The 15,753-nt window shown below is 49.1% G+C and overlaps 1 protein-coding gene across 4 annotated transcripts in view; it reads right to left on the bottom strand.

The window, feature by feature from the left end:
- ANO2 (anoctamin 2) overlaps positions 1–15,753 on the bottom strand; it is a 343,486-nt gene that overhangs the window by 204,578 nt on the left and 123,155 nt on the right. For all 4 annotated transcript variants that reach the window (XM_072799266.1, XM_072799267.1, XM_072799269.1 and 1 more), the window contains one exon: positions 10,368–10,432. In XM_072799266.1, the coding sequence (XP_072655367.1) occupies positions 10,368–10,432 (65 nt within the window). The remainder of the gene's footprint in view (positions 1–10,367; positions 10,433–15,753) is intronic.

Here is a 15,753-nt window from a genome sequence, read left to right as displayed (position 1 = left end):
CCAGCCAACCCTTAGCCTGAAGCAGAGCTTTTCCACTCAGCCTAAAGACACATGTCTTATTTGTCTAGCTAAATAAATGACTGCTGTTGTAAGCTACTGACTCTGGGATAGTTTGTTATGCAGCATTATTATGACAATAGCTGACTAGTACAGTCAGCATAATTATTAATTGTACTCATCATCACTGTCAAAAGTGTTCCAGGTTAGATGATAAATTATCTCATCACCCAAAGTCAGTTCATATCTATTTTTATCACTTTAACTCCAGTGCCTAAAACAGTGCCTGGCACAATGAACATGCTGTATAAAACTAAACTGAATTACACGGTCTCTGAAATCTCTTTCCCAAAACATGGAGTCTTCTTTCCAACTGCACGGTTAGATGCTAAACCTTCAGAGAAGGGCTAATATAGCCAAAGGAAGATATGGTCTCACAAGATTTGATAGAAAGATGTCAAGCCTTCAGAGAAGTGCTAGTATCCCCAAGGGAGATATGATGTCACAGGACTTGAGAAAGAGGGGAAACAGACCATGGAATAAGCATGGGGAATGACCAAAGTGAAAGGACATTCTTGGGGAATAATGTACATCAGATTTATCAGGTGGGGTTTCCAGGTGGTGGGAGTGCTCACGAGTGGGGCAAAGAGACACCCTTGGCATGGTTCTTCTCTCAACTGAGCAGCTTACCTTTCTAATTAAAGGTTGAGGAGTACACAGAGTATCAACCCAAGGAAATACAGTCATTTTGTTATTGCTAACGGCTGGAAATCAGTAATTGTCCCTACCTTCGTCCAGATTAAAATGCCCAAATACAAAGCTGAAACTCCAATCCTCCAATCCCCTTTCTGTCTCTTTGTGTTCAATTGAACATGGATTCTACGAAAGAAACTGATGAGGCCGACCCAACAACCCTGGGGCCTGTGCCCTCAAGGAGGGTTCTCCTGAGTCCCTTCAATGGGCTGGGTGAGCCAGGCTAAGTACCACATCTTCCACAGCCTGAGTCAACCACTGCACCAGGGGCAGACAGCAGTCCTTGGCTGTTAGCCAACTACTCATATCTCTGAATACCTTGCCATAATCCCAAAGGTACTGGAGGACAGCAATCTCCCAGGCAGGAATCTTGAAGTTTTTTGTTTTGTTTTGTTTTGTTTTTGTTTCTTGCTTATGTCTGTGACTTCCAGACCCACAAAATGCTGTGGTTTTCCGTTTCTAAAACAGAGGCATGTCCCTCTGCGAAAAGCCCAGGCGTGTCAGGCTAATTAAATTTAGCTATCTTGTGGTTGTTGTTGTAACGTGTGATCCGCCAATGTTATTCAACGTGTTAAGACGTTTTCTGTTTATGTTGGTTACATACCCATGTGGTGTGGGTGGAGAACATCACTCAAGGGAATATCATTAGCAGGAACGGGGAGCTCAAGGGTTCCAGAGACACGTGGTGAGACAGTGGCTCCCGGGATCAAACAGTTGGGCCGTGTCCATGGTAACTTATCCACATGCTAGTCCTCTCACTCTTTCTAAGGCAAGATCAATCCCTTAGATCTACCTGAGGTCCTTGACTCCCACAGACAGGCTTGCACCTGCCACAGCCAGCCGAGAGGCTTTGTCGGGGAGGACAGATTCCCCTTTCTCTGTCAGGCAGAGAGATCACACCAGGTCCAAAGGGGCTGAATGACTTGCCCAAAGTTTCCCAAGAGAGTAGGCGAGAAGCCGTCTGCTCTCACCTCATAGCTAGGAGCACACAAGTTCCCAAACCACTATAAGCTGTTTTGCCACCTGCCTAAATTCCAGAGAAATCGCTTGACAGTTGGTTGTCCCCTGTCCTGACCCCTTTGCCTGGGCTCTTTCCTCACTGTTTCAAATGTCTCCTCCAACCACTGCCTATAACCCTCTGCTTGCTTCTCAGCCCCTCCTCGGCCCCAGCCACACTTGGGTCTCTACCAGTCAGCCTCTCTTGACCAAGAATGCTTTCACCCAGGTCCCGTAAATCTCCCAACCACAATTCTTTTCTCTTTCAAATCTCTGCTTTCTACTCCAAACTCACCTGTCCCATAAGTTGCCTTTTTCTCTCACAAACCATACTAAATCAAGTTACTACCCCTTTGAAACCTTCTACAACCTGGCCCTGGCACACTGACAGATCGCTGTGAGTGTCAGCCACCCGCTTATAAGTATACTACTTAGAGCTCTGTGACCTCCATCAGCAGCGTTCTACTGGTAGCACCTTGTGTCCCGCCATGACACTTCGAGCTTCCTGTTCCCTGCCTTCTTTTAGCTTTGACACCAATCCCAGGACAAAGCTCTTCATCCAGTAAACCCGTGAAGATCCATTCTCATGTTGTTAACAGACTCTCAGTTCTGTTTTAAGAAAAACCTTCGAGAGTCTGGGTTTCTGTGATCTGATGGTGTCATACTTACTCTGCTCCCATGTCTGAGGCCCCTAGAGCTTCAGAAACCCCACTTCACTCTCACTGGAAAACAAGAAGACATTCCCATGACAGAGGCAGAGCCTCCACAAAATCCCACATTGGACAGGAGCCAGACACTGGGACAGGCCACGGAAGAGTCTCCCCCAGAGCCCAGTGCAAACCAGTGGGGGTGTCTGTTGTGAAACCTACAACTGAGACCCCGCAATACAGTAGTGCCATGGAGAGAGCTACTAAGTTGACAAAAACAAGAAGTGACAGCTGACAACATGGAAGATGTCACAACAAAAAAACTATAAAAAGTGGAATTGAGAAATCAAAAACATGGCATTCTCTGCCTAACAGAGGCACAAATGATTCTATCCAGCTCAACAAGCTAAGAGTGGCCCATCATTCCTGCTATGCACAGGGGAATGCTCATGACAACAACCCCACTGTAAGGCAGAGGCTGACTATGGCCAGTGAGCTCCACTGACCAGAGTGGTACTGACCCCACACCAGTTTTCCCTCAGAGCTTAACATCAGATAGCTGGAAACCTAGCTTGCTCTGTGTAACCTTCAGCCACATGTTACAAGGGAAAAAAACAAAACAAAAAAACAATCATTTCTGGAGTCAGGTAGGCCTTGGTTTGAACCCCAGACGGGCTGGCTCTGTGGCTTATGGAAGCTCCTTGTCTCACCGAATTCAGTATCCTCATCTGTAAAATGGAGGTAAGAATACCCACTTTGCAGGATCATTGGGAGCCCACACACAAAGGTACATGGTTAAAATGCATTGATTTACTGTAAAAACAAAACAAACATAGTCTTATGATTATACAGTATTTGTCAAAACTCCTGAGCTGGAGAGCTATGCAAAATCCTGCCAGCTTAGGGAATATTATTGTTTTCCTCTAGGGAGTGGATAAATAATGCCTTTATTTAACCAAGACTATGTCCATCATCACAGTATTTGTGTGATACTTTATCACAGTCTTCAAAATAACATCGTGGGCCATGTGGAACAGGTCGTATAGTCCCTATTTCATAGCCAAGAAAACTGAGGTTCAGGAGAAAATGGCTTGTCCAGACATTACATCAACTGGAAACAAAACTGGAGCTAAAAGAAAGTTCTTTTCATTCTTAACCCACTGCTCCTAGTCTACAGGAGTGTCCCTAAGCCAGGACTCAATGCATGCTCTATCCATCCTCTAACTTTGTAAGTGGCAGCCTCGCTCCCTCTCCATTTTCTTCCTGGATAGGGAGCTCTTATTTGTTTAAGATTGTCTTCAGATGCATCCTCTCCAAATCTCTGATCACATTCGCTTTTTCTTCCCTGAACTATTTCTAGTCTAGCTGAGTTTCTTCCTTGGGTGTGATGACCTTAGACACACGTGAGGCTTTGCCATGATTTGGTAAGTGATGTGATCCTAAAAGTGGGTCTTGACAATTTCCAGGGTCTTCGAGTGCCATAACGCATCACATGGATATTCCCAGAAATAGTTATGGTCACCCCCAATAATCTTTGCCTTAGGCATAGCCAATTCACCTGAGCCCATCACCGTAGATAACTAGTTTGGGGGTCCCAGTTTCCTAGTTTCCCCTCATGATCTCTTCCATGTGCTATTTTTTACAGCCTCACAGTTGCTTTTTGCAAATTTCTCCACCAGCTTGTCCCTTCATTTCCCAGAAAAACTAGGGGTCATCTACAGGCTTAGAGGTCTGACCCTGACCTCGAGTTCATTTCCATGTGCCCGGCACTAGCATCTGATATATGGTCAATGGAAAATATGTGTTGGTTCCCCTACACCAGGTAAGGTGTGTAGAAGGACCCTGCTCTAAGTTTCCCAGGCCACTGAGCCCAGAAAAGAAGCATTGGGACGATGCTGCTGCTGAGCATCCCGTGTCACATGAGGACATGCAGAAAGGCCTGGGAGTGTTATATATGTACAGAAAAAAAAAAAAAAAAACACCTCAGGTACGTGAGAGCCGTTAGGGACACAAGAGTTCTTTTCCATTTTTTAAAGGACTGAGCTCCTGGAAGCTGAACTGGAATCAAAAGGAGGGAAACCAGCAAAGTTACTTCTCTGGTTCCATGACCTCCTAGTGGCTAGAAACGTCCAGCAGAGAAACAAGCTTCCCCTGAGGCAATGTGCTCTCTACTACAAGAAAAATCAAGCCAAGGCTGGGCATTTGCTAGATGAATATGCTGTGAGAGAGCAAGTCTCCATCCCTTCGCTCCAGGCCAGGCCTCAAGATGCTGACCCCTAAGTGCCATCCACCTCTCTGTGCCACGGTTTGGTACCGGTGGTTGTGGGTAACTGAGAGTTCGTTGCTCATGAGGGACCAAAGGGACGTGCAGTATATAGCTTGCCATATATTTTTAGAATAATAGCAGCCTCTCTTCCTCCCCAGGATGTTGGATAGAAAAGAATCAAGGAGGCAATGAGCTGTGAGCTGTACAGCCTGGTCCTACCTCAGTGCTGCCCATGGAATTCCGGGTGGGCCTGGGAAGTGTGTGTGTGTGTGTGTGTGTGTGTGTGTGTGTGTAGCTTCCTGGTGCTGGGGATCCACCATTTGTACCATAAGGCTGACATTCCAGGCAGAATGAAGAGTTTGATCTGAAACAGGAGCCACCATCCATGGAAGGCTGTTCTGAAACTTGAGAGGCTGCCCTACTATGACCAAGCCAGCCTCTGGGTACAGCCTAGAGTGGAGAACACTTTATTCCAACTCCTTATAGGTCACAGGCCACAGGCTTTCCCCCAGGAGGAGACGCTAGACTTAATAAACAGCCTAACTTATTTCCTCATCTGTAAAATGGGCCAGAATATAATAGCACAGAACATTACCATCCTTGTTTTGGCCCTGCCTTAATCTGCTACAGCCTGTTGTTCCATGTCTACTCTACCTCTCGACCTCTGGAAGGAAAAGGAACATTCTTCAGGCCCACAAGATGCTAATTCTTTCCAGCCTGCAAAATGCTTCCCAGCTAAATCCAATACTTCAAATGTTGGGACCCATGCAAACACCAGGGTCTAGTCCTATATTGCACCTCTCCTTGGCCTCCCCTCCCTTGGATCTAGCCTCACCAACTTCAACACTGGATTCTCTAACTCACAGGGCAGAATGAGGGACGTGGGCCAGATTGGCACAGAATCTACACAAGTCAACTTTTGACCTAAACCACTCATAATCAATAGTTGTGAAGGATCTGACTTTGGGTCAGTGGGATTTCTGGCCATTGATAGCGGGCTAAACAGTAAATCCATATATGGAGTAGCCCAAGCTGGCTATGAAGACACATTCATGGCCTTTAACCTCAGCTTTTCAGAAAGGAGCATTTCTAATTCAAGGGCCACCTCTTCCAGGAAGCCTTCCCTTATTCTGCTAGTAGCAATTACTCTTCATCTGTTGCCCTGCAGTATTAGGTTTGTACTTATGTTATAATCCTTATAAGCCCTCACTTCATCCTGCCTTGCATATGCCTACCTCCCTACATAACTGCTGGATTCACTTCACCTCCTCATGCTGCCTAGCACAAAGACTTGCTCACCGTAAGCATCAGTAAATGCTTATACTGCATTGGACTGAACTGCCTTTATACATCCCAGAGAAGGATCAAGGAGGAGGCAGCAGGGCTCAGGAAATAATTAATCACAGGTTGATCAACATTTTTTTACTCTCCATTCCCTCCCCCAAACCAGCTGCAGCTGGTCCTCCCTGAGCCTGGCCTGCTGAGAAGCCTCCTAAGAAAGAATGTGGCTTCCTCTGTCTTCCTTCTGGAGGGATTTAGATGGGTCACATTTCAGGAGGGTAGAAGTGGGGCCCAGAGACCAAGAGGGAATGGATCAAATCACACAGCCTTCTAGAGGCTGTCCTGGAGAACTCTGGGGAGGACAAGGCCCTCTGTCTTATGTAGGAGGAGGGAAAGGCAGCTCCTATGATGCCAAGGCTCCAGACAGGCTCCCCACGGACTAGGATAGAAAGATCTGGGATTCTAAGGTGACAAAGATGTGTATGTAGCAAGGTGGGGACACAGGGCCACCCGTCTCATCAGATGAGGCCCAAAGGCTCCTGAGATGGTACAACCCCATAGAAATCACTCTCAAGCCACTGTGGAAGTGTTCATAACTGAAGGCTTCAAGCCAGGACATTTCTAAGAGAACTCCAGAGCTGCCACCTGGATGGGTTTCATGCCCAGGGCCTGATTTTTAGGAAGCCTCCCTCATGAAGTGGGCATTCCTGAAAGGGAATCACTCCTCTCCAGACTGTATTCCTGATTCCGTACAGCAAACGCTATGGTGCCCTCGTGTTATCCCCTGGGTGAATTCCCCAAAGCCAATGTGCTGCCATCATGCTAAGCTTAGGAGACTTCTGGACCTCCTCTCTTTCTCACACCATCATATGCAGCCCGTGGCCAGGGTTAAAAACAAAAATTTTGTAGATCAGCTTCAACACAGGAGCTAATCAGACTCAGATTTAAAACCTTTGTCTCATCCATATTAAAACCTTCCTGCTAAGAAAATCAGCCTGTGAGCAGACATTAATCTTAGTGAAAAGACAGGTCATGGCCCTGACTAATAGTGGGTCACATCTGTACAAATCCAAGAGGCCCCAAGTCCCCCGATTCCCCAGAAAATAAGACTGATTCCCTCCTAGGATATTAGGGAGTAAACCCAGAGCAGTATATAGGCAAAAAAAATCTACTTTTCTGGCTGTGAGGACCCTCTCATGGCTCCTAAGGGACCAGAGGAGTCATTTACTTGCAGCTAAGGCATCATTTCATCCATTGTCTTGGTCATAAGCTGTGTTCCTGCCAGGGCACAAGTGCTGCTGGCTAGAAGTTGCCAGAGAGAACTACTGTGAGTGGCATCCTTGCTGGATACCTCCCTGGAGAACTTTCCAGGCAACGTTTACACACACACACACACACACACACACACACTCAGCTCACGCCCCACCCAAGCTTTCTAGAGCAAAGATAGGATCCAGGGTTGGAGAGCCCTGTTGGGCTGGGAACCAGTCATCAGCAGACTCACAGTGCAGCCTGCTGGGCATGAATGAAGGTGCAGCAGCAGGAGGCAGGGGTGAAAGGTACAGGGAAGGGTGCCTTGCCTCCCCTCTGTCCACTTGCAACACCTAGGAAAGGAGCCTCAAACCCCAAACTGCAAGTTTAGGCTTGAAGGCCTGTGGAAGGGGAAAGACAGTTCTGGGGCTTTCAAAACGCAAACAGTTCTCCCCGCCCTCCCCACACTGCTCCACTGAGTTCCCAACTGCTCAATGCTTTAGAATGTTCCAAATGGTTGGCATAAGGGAGGAGCACTGGGAATCCACAGGAGGAACAGAAGCTCCGCACTGAAAATAAGGAGCTGAGTGTCCAAGGAAATAGGCGGGAATACCTCCTAGTAAGCTTTGTATCAATTATCATTTCTAACTTCTGTAAGACTCCCCTGCTTCTGCCAATCTTTCAACACAAACATATGGGTGCAATTTCTACATGCAGCACAAAGAGAGTATAGTCCACGTTAGTAAAGTAGCAACAGAACAGCACTGACCCGGTGTGGGGGCCGGTGACGGCTCAGGGAAGGCAGCCACCGGCTGGACTCCATGGGCCAGGTGGGTCCCGACAGGTGGCGGCAGGAAAGATGGAGAAGCCGCTGGAGAGAATGGGCAGTGAGAAGCACCCACAGGACCTGGCGTCAGGGCAGGCCGTGGGAAAGGAGAAAGGACAGCCGACAAAGAGGAGGAAGGAGGTGGCCTTGACAGAATCAGAAAAAGTGAGTTGGGCCATTTGGAAGGCAATTGTAACATGAGTTTCGGGTGGCACCTGCTGAGTGCGGGTAGCCGTGGCCCACACCCTGCACCCTGTTTTCTCCCTGTTCATGAACCCTCTAGCAATGTGTTCTTGCTTGCCACCTCGCTTACCCACCTATTACTCGGCTTGCCCCTAATGCCCCGGCCCTTCCCTCCCACCCACCCCCCAATTACTGTCACTTTTTCCTTCCAGCGGCTCCAGGTCAGAGTTTCTTATACCACTGGGTAGACAGCAGCCCCCCCGGAACCCCCCCCCCCCCGGCATACTATCCAGCCTCCCCTTCCCTTCCCCTCCAGCCAGCCTTCCAGAGATGCCTGAGGCTCCAGCCTTCCTCCCTTTTGGCCAAACCAGCCAGGCTGCTGGCCTCGCCCAGGGGCTATGGGAGCTCCCTGAGCCATCTGATGTGTGAGGAGCAGTGGACAGCCTCCAATTCTGCAGCACACCATGCCCCGTCTAGACAGATTTGAGCTCTGTGTCCTCAGGAACCGCCAGGCCCCAGAGCAGGGCTTTGCTCCAAAGGCAATTCTTCCACTGCAGGTGAGGCTGCTTTGGTGGCCAAAACTGAGTGCACATTGGAGCCATTTCCCACTTAGCTGGCAGCCAGTCACCTGAGGTCTCTGGGGGGGGACAGACAAGGCTCTCTGGTAGGGAGAGTTCTTATTTTTTAATCATATTTTTAAAAAACGAATGAGTAGTTGGAGAAAACAGGCGACAGAGTGGGTGGCCACTTGGGATGCAGAGAGGAAGATCAAAGCCCACCAAGCATGGAGGAAACAGCCTTGGTGTGGCCCAGAGAACAGTCTAGGTGGCCCATGCTTCATACAAGGCGGCCCAGGAATGGGAGGTGCAGGGTGAGGAAGCCTCAGTCACAGGCACCCCGTGGCCCTGCTCTGGACCCCAGCACTTCAGTTAACGGTCTTCAGCTGTAACAAACACCTGCCGTCAAGAGACGTCCAAACCGAGCTCCCAGTTCCCTGGGAGGGCCATCATATCTCTGGGTGGGAGGTGAACCTACCCAAACTGCGGCCCCCAGGCTGCTTTCTTCTTCCAAGAAGAAGCTGGAATTCCTCCCTCTGGACACAGTCCTTCTGGCTGCTGCCCCTCTCACAATCCCAGCCCAGGGCAATTAGCCAGGAACACTCTCTGTGTTTACCGGCTGATTAATTAGCTCATTATAAGAGCCACAAGTGACCGTGTGGCAGTGAGTCCATCATGTCAGTCATGGGCCAGAAGTCCCCATCTTTTCCAAATGAATATGGGCTACCAGGTTTCTTCACTGATCCCTTAGGTCAGTCTCCCATTTTTCCCCAAATTTGTGATAAGCAGGATCCTGAAGACCAGAGAGAGAATGTGGCTTTCCCAAAGAAGCAATAGCCCCTAGGTGGGCTCAGCCTCCGCTCTCAGCCCATGCTTTCCCACTGCACAGTGGTGCCTCCCAACATTCCAGCTGGGAAAGATGCTGGGCTCCAAGGGCCCACTGAGTTTCTGAAGCCCTCGACCCATTTAGACTAGTCAGACCTATAGCACTCTAGTAAGTTCTCTCAAAGGACTTTCATTAATCTTCTGTAGAAGCTAGGAAAACTCCCAAGGTACCAGGAGGGTGGCACTGAAGGGAGGGATCCCAAGACTCTGTTTCTTCTCCCTTCTAATGTGGAGAAACCAGAAAAAGCTGACATTCACTCTTAGACCAGCCAGCTTAGTCCTCATGTGATTTGCCAGGTCTTCCCTTCTCTTGGTCAACACCGTGGCATAACTTGGGCATAACCCAAGGATCTGCTTTACCCCATCCTCCAGGACAAATGTGAAGGACAATAGACGAGTGATAACTGCATACACACACACACACACACACACACACACATACACACGAGCAGGCAAGGAAAGAGACCATAGGCTGAAGACTTCAAGACAGAAGTCATGATATGTCAATTACATTATCTGCTGCCCCAAAACAGACCCTATTACCCACCCTCTGTCCTTGTGCTGCTTCCCCAGGCATCAGACATACAGCAGGATTATCACAGACCAGAAAAGCAGGTGCCTCTGTTTGGTCAGTAGACTGAATGCCAAGGGTTAAGAGGGTTGATGGGTATCTTTCAGGATTTGCAACTCTAGGGTCCTCCCAAGAGTGCCCCCCCACATCTTACCTGATGAGGTCAATAGGTTGAAACTTATAAAACACTCCATAGCGTGCCCATTCTTGATACAGCAACTAAACAAGAAAAAGAGGGAAACAGATTAGAGGTCGAGGGGACCATTTTTTCAGTCCACCTTAGCTAGTCAAACTTTTATACTCAAAGCCCAGCTTCTAGGAAAATTCTCACAAGACATCCAGGAGGAAGGTATCCAAAGGCAGGAGGCCACACAGGCTGACTTCCCTTCCCCACATAATAAAAGTGACCTTCACCACACTCCGGGGCAGTGCCTGCTACACCTGCCAGTTATAACCCCACATTTCACTCCCTCGCCTGGCTTAGTCCAGCAAAGCAGAGCCTGGCATTCCTTCATTCACTCCTTAAACAAGTACTTATTGAGCACCTACTACGTGCCAGACGCTGGAGACAGCTGTAAACCAAACAAAGTCATTGCTACCATAGATCTTATGCCGATGTATGGGGACAAACAGAAACACATCAACATACAAGATTTATAAATGCCATGAGGAAAACTAAATCAAGGCAAGGGAGCAGAACACCAAGGGCAGGGCAGTAGGGTAGGGTGCTATTTCAGGCAGATGGCAAAGGAAGGCCTCTCCAAGGTGACATTTGAGCTGAGACCTGAAGGAAGTAAAGGAACATGCCTGGCAGAAGCATGCTCTTCCTGTGCAAAGGCCCTGAGGAAGGCATGTGTGGTATGTCCTGGGGAAATAGGGAAGCCAGGTGGCTGGGGCAGCGTGAGCATGAGGAGAATAATCAGAGATAACATCAGAAGGTACCAAGGTGGCAGATCACTCAGGGGCATGCAGGCCATGCTAAAACCTTTGTACTGTGAAGGAAGCCAGGGAGAGATATGCAGCCATGAGGAGGAATGATCTGGTGTGGACTGGAGATCGCTCATGCCAGCTGCTGTATGGGGAAGAGACTGAGAGCTAGCACAGGAGCAGGGGTCTCTGTACTGGTCCAGGGGAGGTGAAGGCGGCCTTCAGCACCGAGGCAGCAGGTGATCATGATTATGTTTTAATGGTAGAGTAAGACTTAGTGTCAGATTGGATGTGGGGTGAGATGGAGGACTGGTCCTGAGGCACTGCGTAAATGGTGACACCATGTGCTGTGGAAAAGCCGGAGAGGAAGGATAGGACCAGGAGCTCAGTCTGGGTGCCCTGTAGGCATTCCAATGGGGCTACTGAGTAAGCAACTGGGTGTAAGCCTCTGGATTTCAAAGGAGTGTTTACCTCCTAACTTTACAAAGAAGATGTAAATTTGGGAGATGTCTGACAGGAAATGACTTGTAAGGTCATTAAACTATGGAGGCAATCGCCAAGGGAGAGGAAGTGGGTAAAGAAGAGGATGACAGTGGGGCCCCGGTGTGGCAACATTAAGAGACCAAGGAGATGATGAGCAGCAAAGGAGACAGAAGCGCAGCCAACGATGTGGAGAGCTAGCAGTGTGTGGTGTCCCAGAAGCCCCAGGACAACTGGTTTCAAAAAGAAGAAAATGACCAGCTGAGTCAAACACGGCTGATGGGTCAGGTCAGGTGAGAATGGAGAAGTGACCTCCAGATTCGGTGACTTTAAGGTCACTCATGACTTTGACAAGAGTGGTTTCTGTGCTGGTGTGGGGGCAACACCCCCACATTAAGCCATGTCATCTTGTGATGTTTGCACAGCAACTTTAGCAGAGCCAGCCCATGGACAAAACCTACGTGTCACTCTTGAACTAACCGCATTTCAGTTTCAAACACCTGGCCAGCGAGCTTCACAGATTATCCAAAGGTAAATGAAATAATTAGGCACCATCGGGGATCCCTGGGTGGCGCAGCGGTTTGGCGCCTGCCTTTGGCCCAGGGTGCGATCCTGGAGACCCGGGATCGAGTCCCACATCGGGCTCCCGGTGCATGGAGCCTGCTTCTCCCTCTGCCTGTGTCTCTGCCTCTCTCTCTCTCTCTCTGTGACTATCATAAATAAATAAAAATTAAAATATATATATATATATAAAATAATTAGGCACCATCAAGATACCCACATGAAAAAGGCATTAGCATGTAATAAATTCTCTGTCTAGAATTGACAGGTTTGCAATACACTGGCTATCCTGTTATGTTCTCTGTTCTCCTTACACACCACACGTCCTTACACATCACAGAGAATTCACAAGGAATTCTGTCCAGGAGAAGCAGCTCTAACTGGATATTTTGGATATCCAGTTGAACACCAGGAAACCATCCTTTTCACTGAAGACCCTTTAAAGACATGATTTTTTCACAAACTGACATAGGAACTAGCATTCCTACTTCATGGGTGTAGACTCTTAATTGTGATACTATCTCCAGGTTCTCGGCAAAGCAGAGCCTGAAACTGCACGGACCCTGAGAGAGCAAACTGCAGCCACACGTGGCACCCCCTGCAAAGGAGGAAACCCAGACACAAAAGGGGGTTGTGTGACTGGCAGAGGAAGATGTGAATCCATGAGTTTGGATGCTGCTCCCTCCAGACAGGTGGCTCCTAACCGAATTCCAGCATGATCATTAAATCTCCTCCTCCCTTACACCTCAGGTGCTTCTGCTGCCCTGGGTCTCTATTCCCTCTCCTAGTGCAATCCCTGCACTCACCAGCACCCAGCTGTCACAGTGACATCATCCGTGGCCCACAGGGAGGCCCGCGTGCGTCAGGAGGTACGGGCAAGGACTCCCCTGAGGGCTGTGGGTCGTCACTGCCTGCCTCATAGGCTCTAACCTCCAGCTCCAGAATGGATTCCTCTCTGAGTCACATATCAAGCCAAAACCTGAACCTGAGAGCACCTATCTGCCACTGCCTGGGAGGGAAAAACTAAAAATGCTCTGAGAACCAGTAGGGTACAGTTGGCTCCGGCCCACACTGAGAGCTGTAAGGACATCTGGAGGTCCCGTTTTCAGTATAGTGCCCTCCAAGCACAAAGCTAGATTCTGTTTGTGGATACAGATGAGGCTGAGCCAAGAGAGCTGCGTGAGCTCAGTGAAGACAGGCTGTATGGGCACAGAGGATGTGACGGGGCAGGCCCTGTGAGGGAGCTGCCACTACAGAGCACCAAACCTGGGAAGGGACACGGCAGTTAGGGCCAAATGCTCTGCCCAAGCTGGCTCATGCCTCCCTGCAGGGGAGGCAAGGAAACAGGCGGGGAGCACTGTAGACCCTTCCCCATTCCTATAAATGTTCACTCACACATACTTAGAGACCAAGTGGGTCATGCTACTACAGCCCAGGCTGCAGTGTCCCAGAACAGACTAGCCATCAGGGTGGAGGGACGTATGCTCTGGAGCCTCTGCCCCACGGGGATTAGCATGGTGGAGTAAAGTACAGGAAGACATCCACAGTATCTTGTAACAATCCCTTTAAATATGCAGTGTCTAGATACTGCTAATGCAGGTTTTAGCAAATCTACTTTCTCCCTCAGAGCCACACCATGTCCTCTTCACGACCGGCCAAGCCTGCGAATAGATTAGGGAAAGTCTGCAGCTCCCTCTCAATGGACAGTGCCTCATATCAGAGGCCCTGAATGGAATTCCAGACATGTCGGCCTGACCCCAAACCTTTAGGTAGCAATGACCCACAGGGACTCACCCCCCTGCCTGATGCATTGGGGCATTCAAGCAACCAGTTGGCTCCCTGGTGCTCACACTTGACAGTGGGTCAGTTGGTTTTAGTATTTTGTGAAACCATAAAAGAACCCAACTGTTGGGGCATCTGAGTGGCTCAGTGGTTGAGCACCTGCCTTTGGCTCAGAGTGTGGTCCTGGGATCGAGTCCCACACTGGGCTCCCCGCAGAGAGCCTGCTTCTCCCTCTGCTTATGTCTCTGTCTCTCTCTGTGTATCTCTCATGAATAAATAAATAAAACCTTTTTTAAAAATTATTTTTTTAAAAAAAAGAACCCAACTGTTAAAACCACTTGCAATGCCAGAAAACGGCAAGATGTTTGAGACTCCTGGCTCTCTCGAAGGCCTCAGGCTTCTCAGAGGGCTGGACCTGCACCAGGAACAAAGATGCCAGCTGCAGCCAACTGTGAGGTGGCGATGGGGCAGGGTGAAGTGAATGGAAGAGAAGGGAAGGCTACTCCCAGATCTTGCAATGAACTGTTTGAATTTTTGGCAAGTTGCTTTGACTCCCTAGGCCTTCTCCACTAGCAAAATTAGTGCAGAAGGAGAAAAAATCAATCCTCAAGTGAAACCCAGAACCAAAGTACCTTTCTGGTCATAAAAACAGACCTGACTCTCTTTGTACACCTTTTAGTGGGGTCACTTTATAACCATCCACTAGAGAAGAAAATCACCTGCCAAAAAAGCTGGAAAATCCAAGAGTCAGGGTTTAAAGATTGCTAAAGAGAATCACAGTCCAGTGATGTGCTGCAGGTTCCCCTGTAGGTGGGTGAGGATGCTGTAGGGAGCCCTCAGATGCTTACGGTCACTTCCCTGGGTGCTTGAGAAAAGCAGGCAGGTCTTGGCTAACATGGAACTAGGTGGCTACTGGCAGTGGCTGGAGGGAGGGGACCATCCACACCCAAGCTGCTCCTCTTCCTGCTGCCCTGCTTTCTAGAAAGGCGGAAACCCCCTGTTCTCCCGAGGCAGGGTGCGTCTTGTTAATTACCCTCCAGGAACCGGAGAGAGAGACTTCCAGCCCCTGGCCAGGGCTGAGTCATCGAGACGCACAACTACACGAGGCAAGCTGGAAGGGAAGAAGAGTGCATTCTCAGGGGCCTCTGGGCTTTCCTGGGATCTGCCCACAAGGAGCCTGGGCCTCAGGGAGATCAGGGAACAGGCACAAGTGGCAGGGTAGAGTAAAGGAGAACATCCAGGAACTGGCAGGACCGGCAGCTTGCGATGCCCTTGCAAGTCACCTCTGGAGGCCCCCAGAGGGGGATCCCCCTGCAGTTCCCAACCCTTCTCCACGTCCTCCAGCAACAGATGCAAGGATTCTCCCTGGCACCCAACCAAAATCCTTCCTGCAGCCCTCTCCAAGAACACTAGGCTATTATAATACAATTAAAACAAATCAATATGCTGCATTTATTCAGAGGTTTAGACTCTTTCTTCTTGAGGATCCTTCTCGGCCCCAGCCATACACCATGACACTGCGGGAAGGAGGGAAGCCAGCACAATGCTGAGAATTCCCCTTGCCATACACAGGGTGCGGAGTACCCGCCTGCAGGGTGCTGGCTGCGCTGTGCACAGGGTTTTAGCCCTGACTTGACAATCATTTCAGGCCATTGGAACCATCTCCTCACCTTGCCAGGAATCAGTTTTCCAACCCAAATGGACAGGGGGCAAAAAAAAAAAAAAAAAAGAGCTTTCCCTCTCTCAAGGATTCTCTTACCCCCACCCCAGCAAAGCCTATTTCCATAATC

Source organism: Canis lupus, chromosome 25 (genome assembly GCF_048164855.1).
Source record: "Canis lupus baileyi chromosome 25, mCanLup2.hap1, whole genome shotgun sequence".
Classification (NCBI taxonomy): Eukaryota; Metazoa; Chordata; class Mammalia; order Carnivora; family Canidae; genus Canis; species Canis lupus.
Note: the sequence above shows the minus strand (reverse complement) of the source record. Positions and strands in the feature narration are given on the sequence as shown.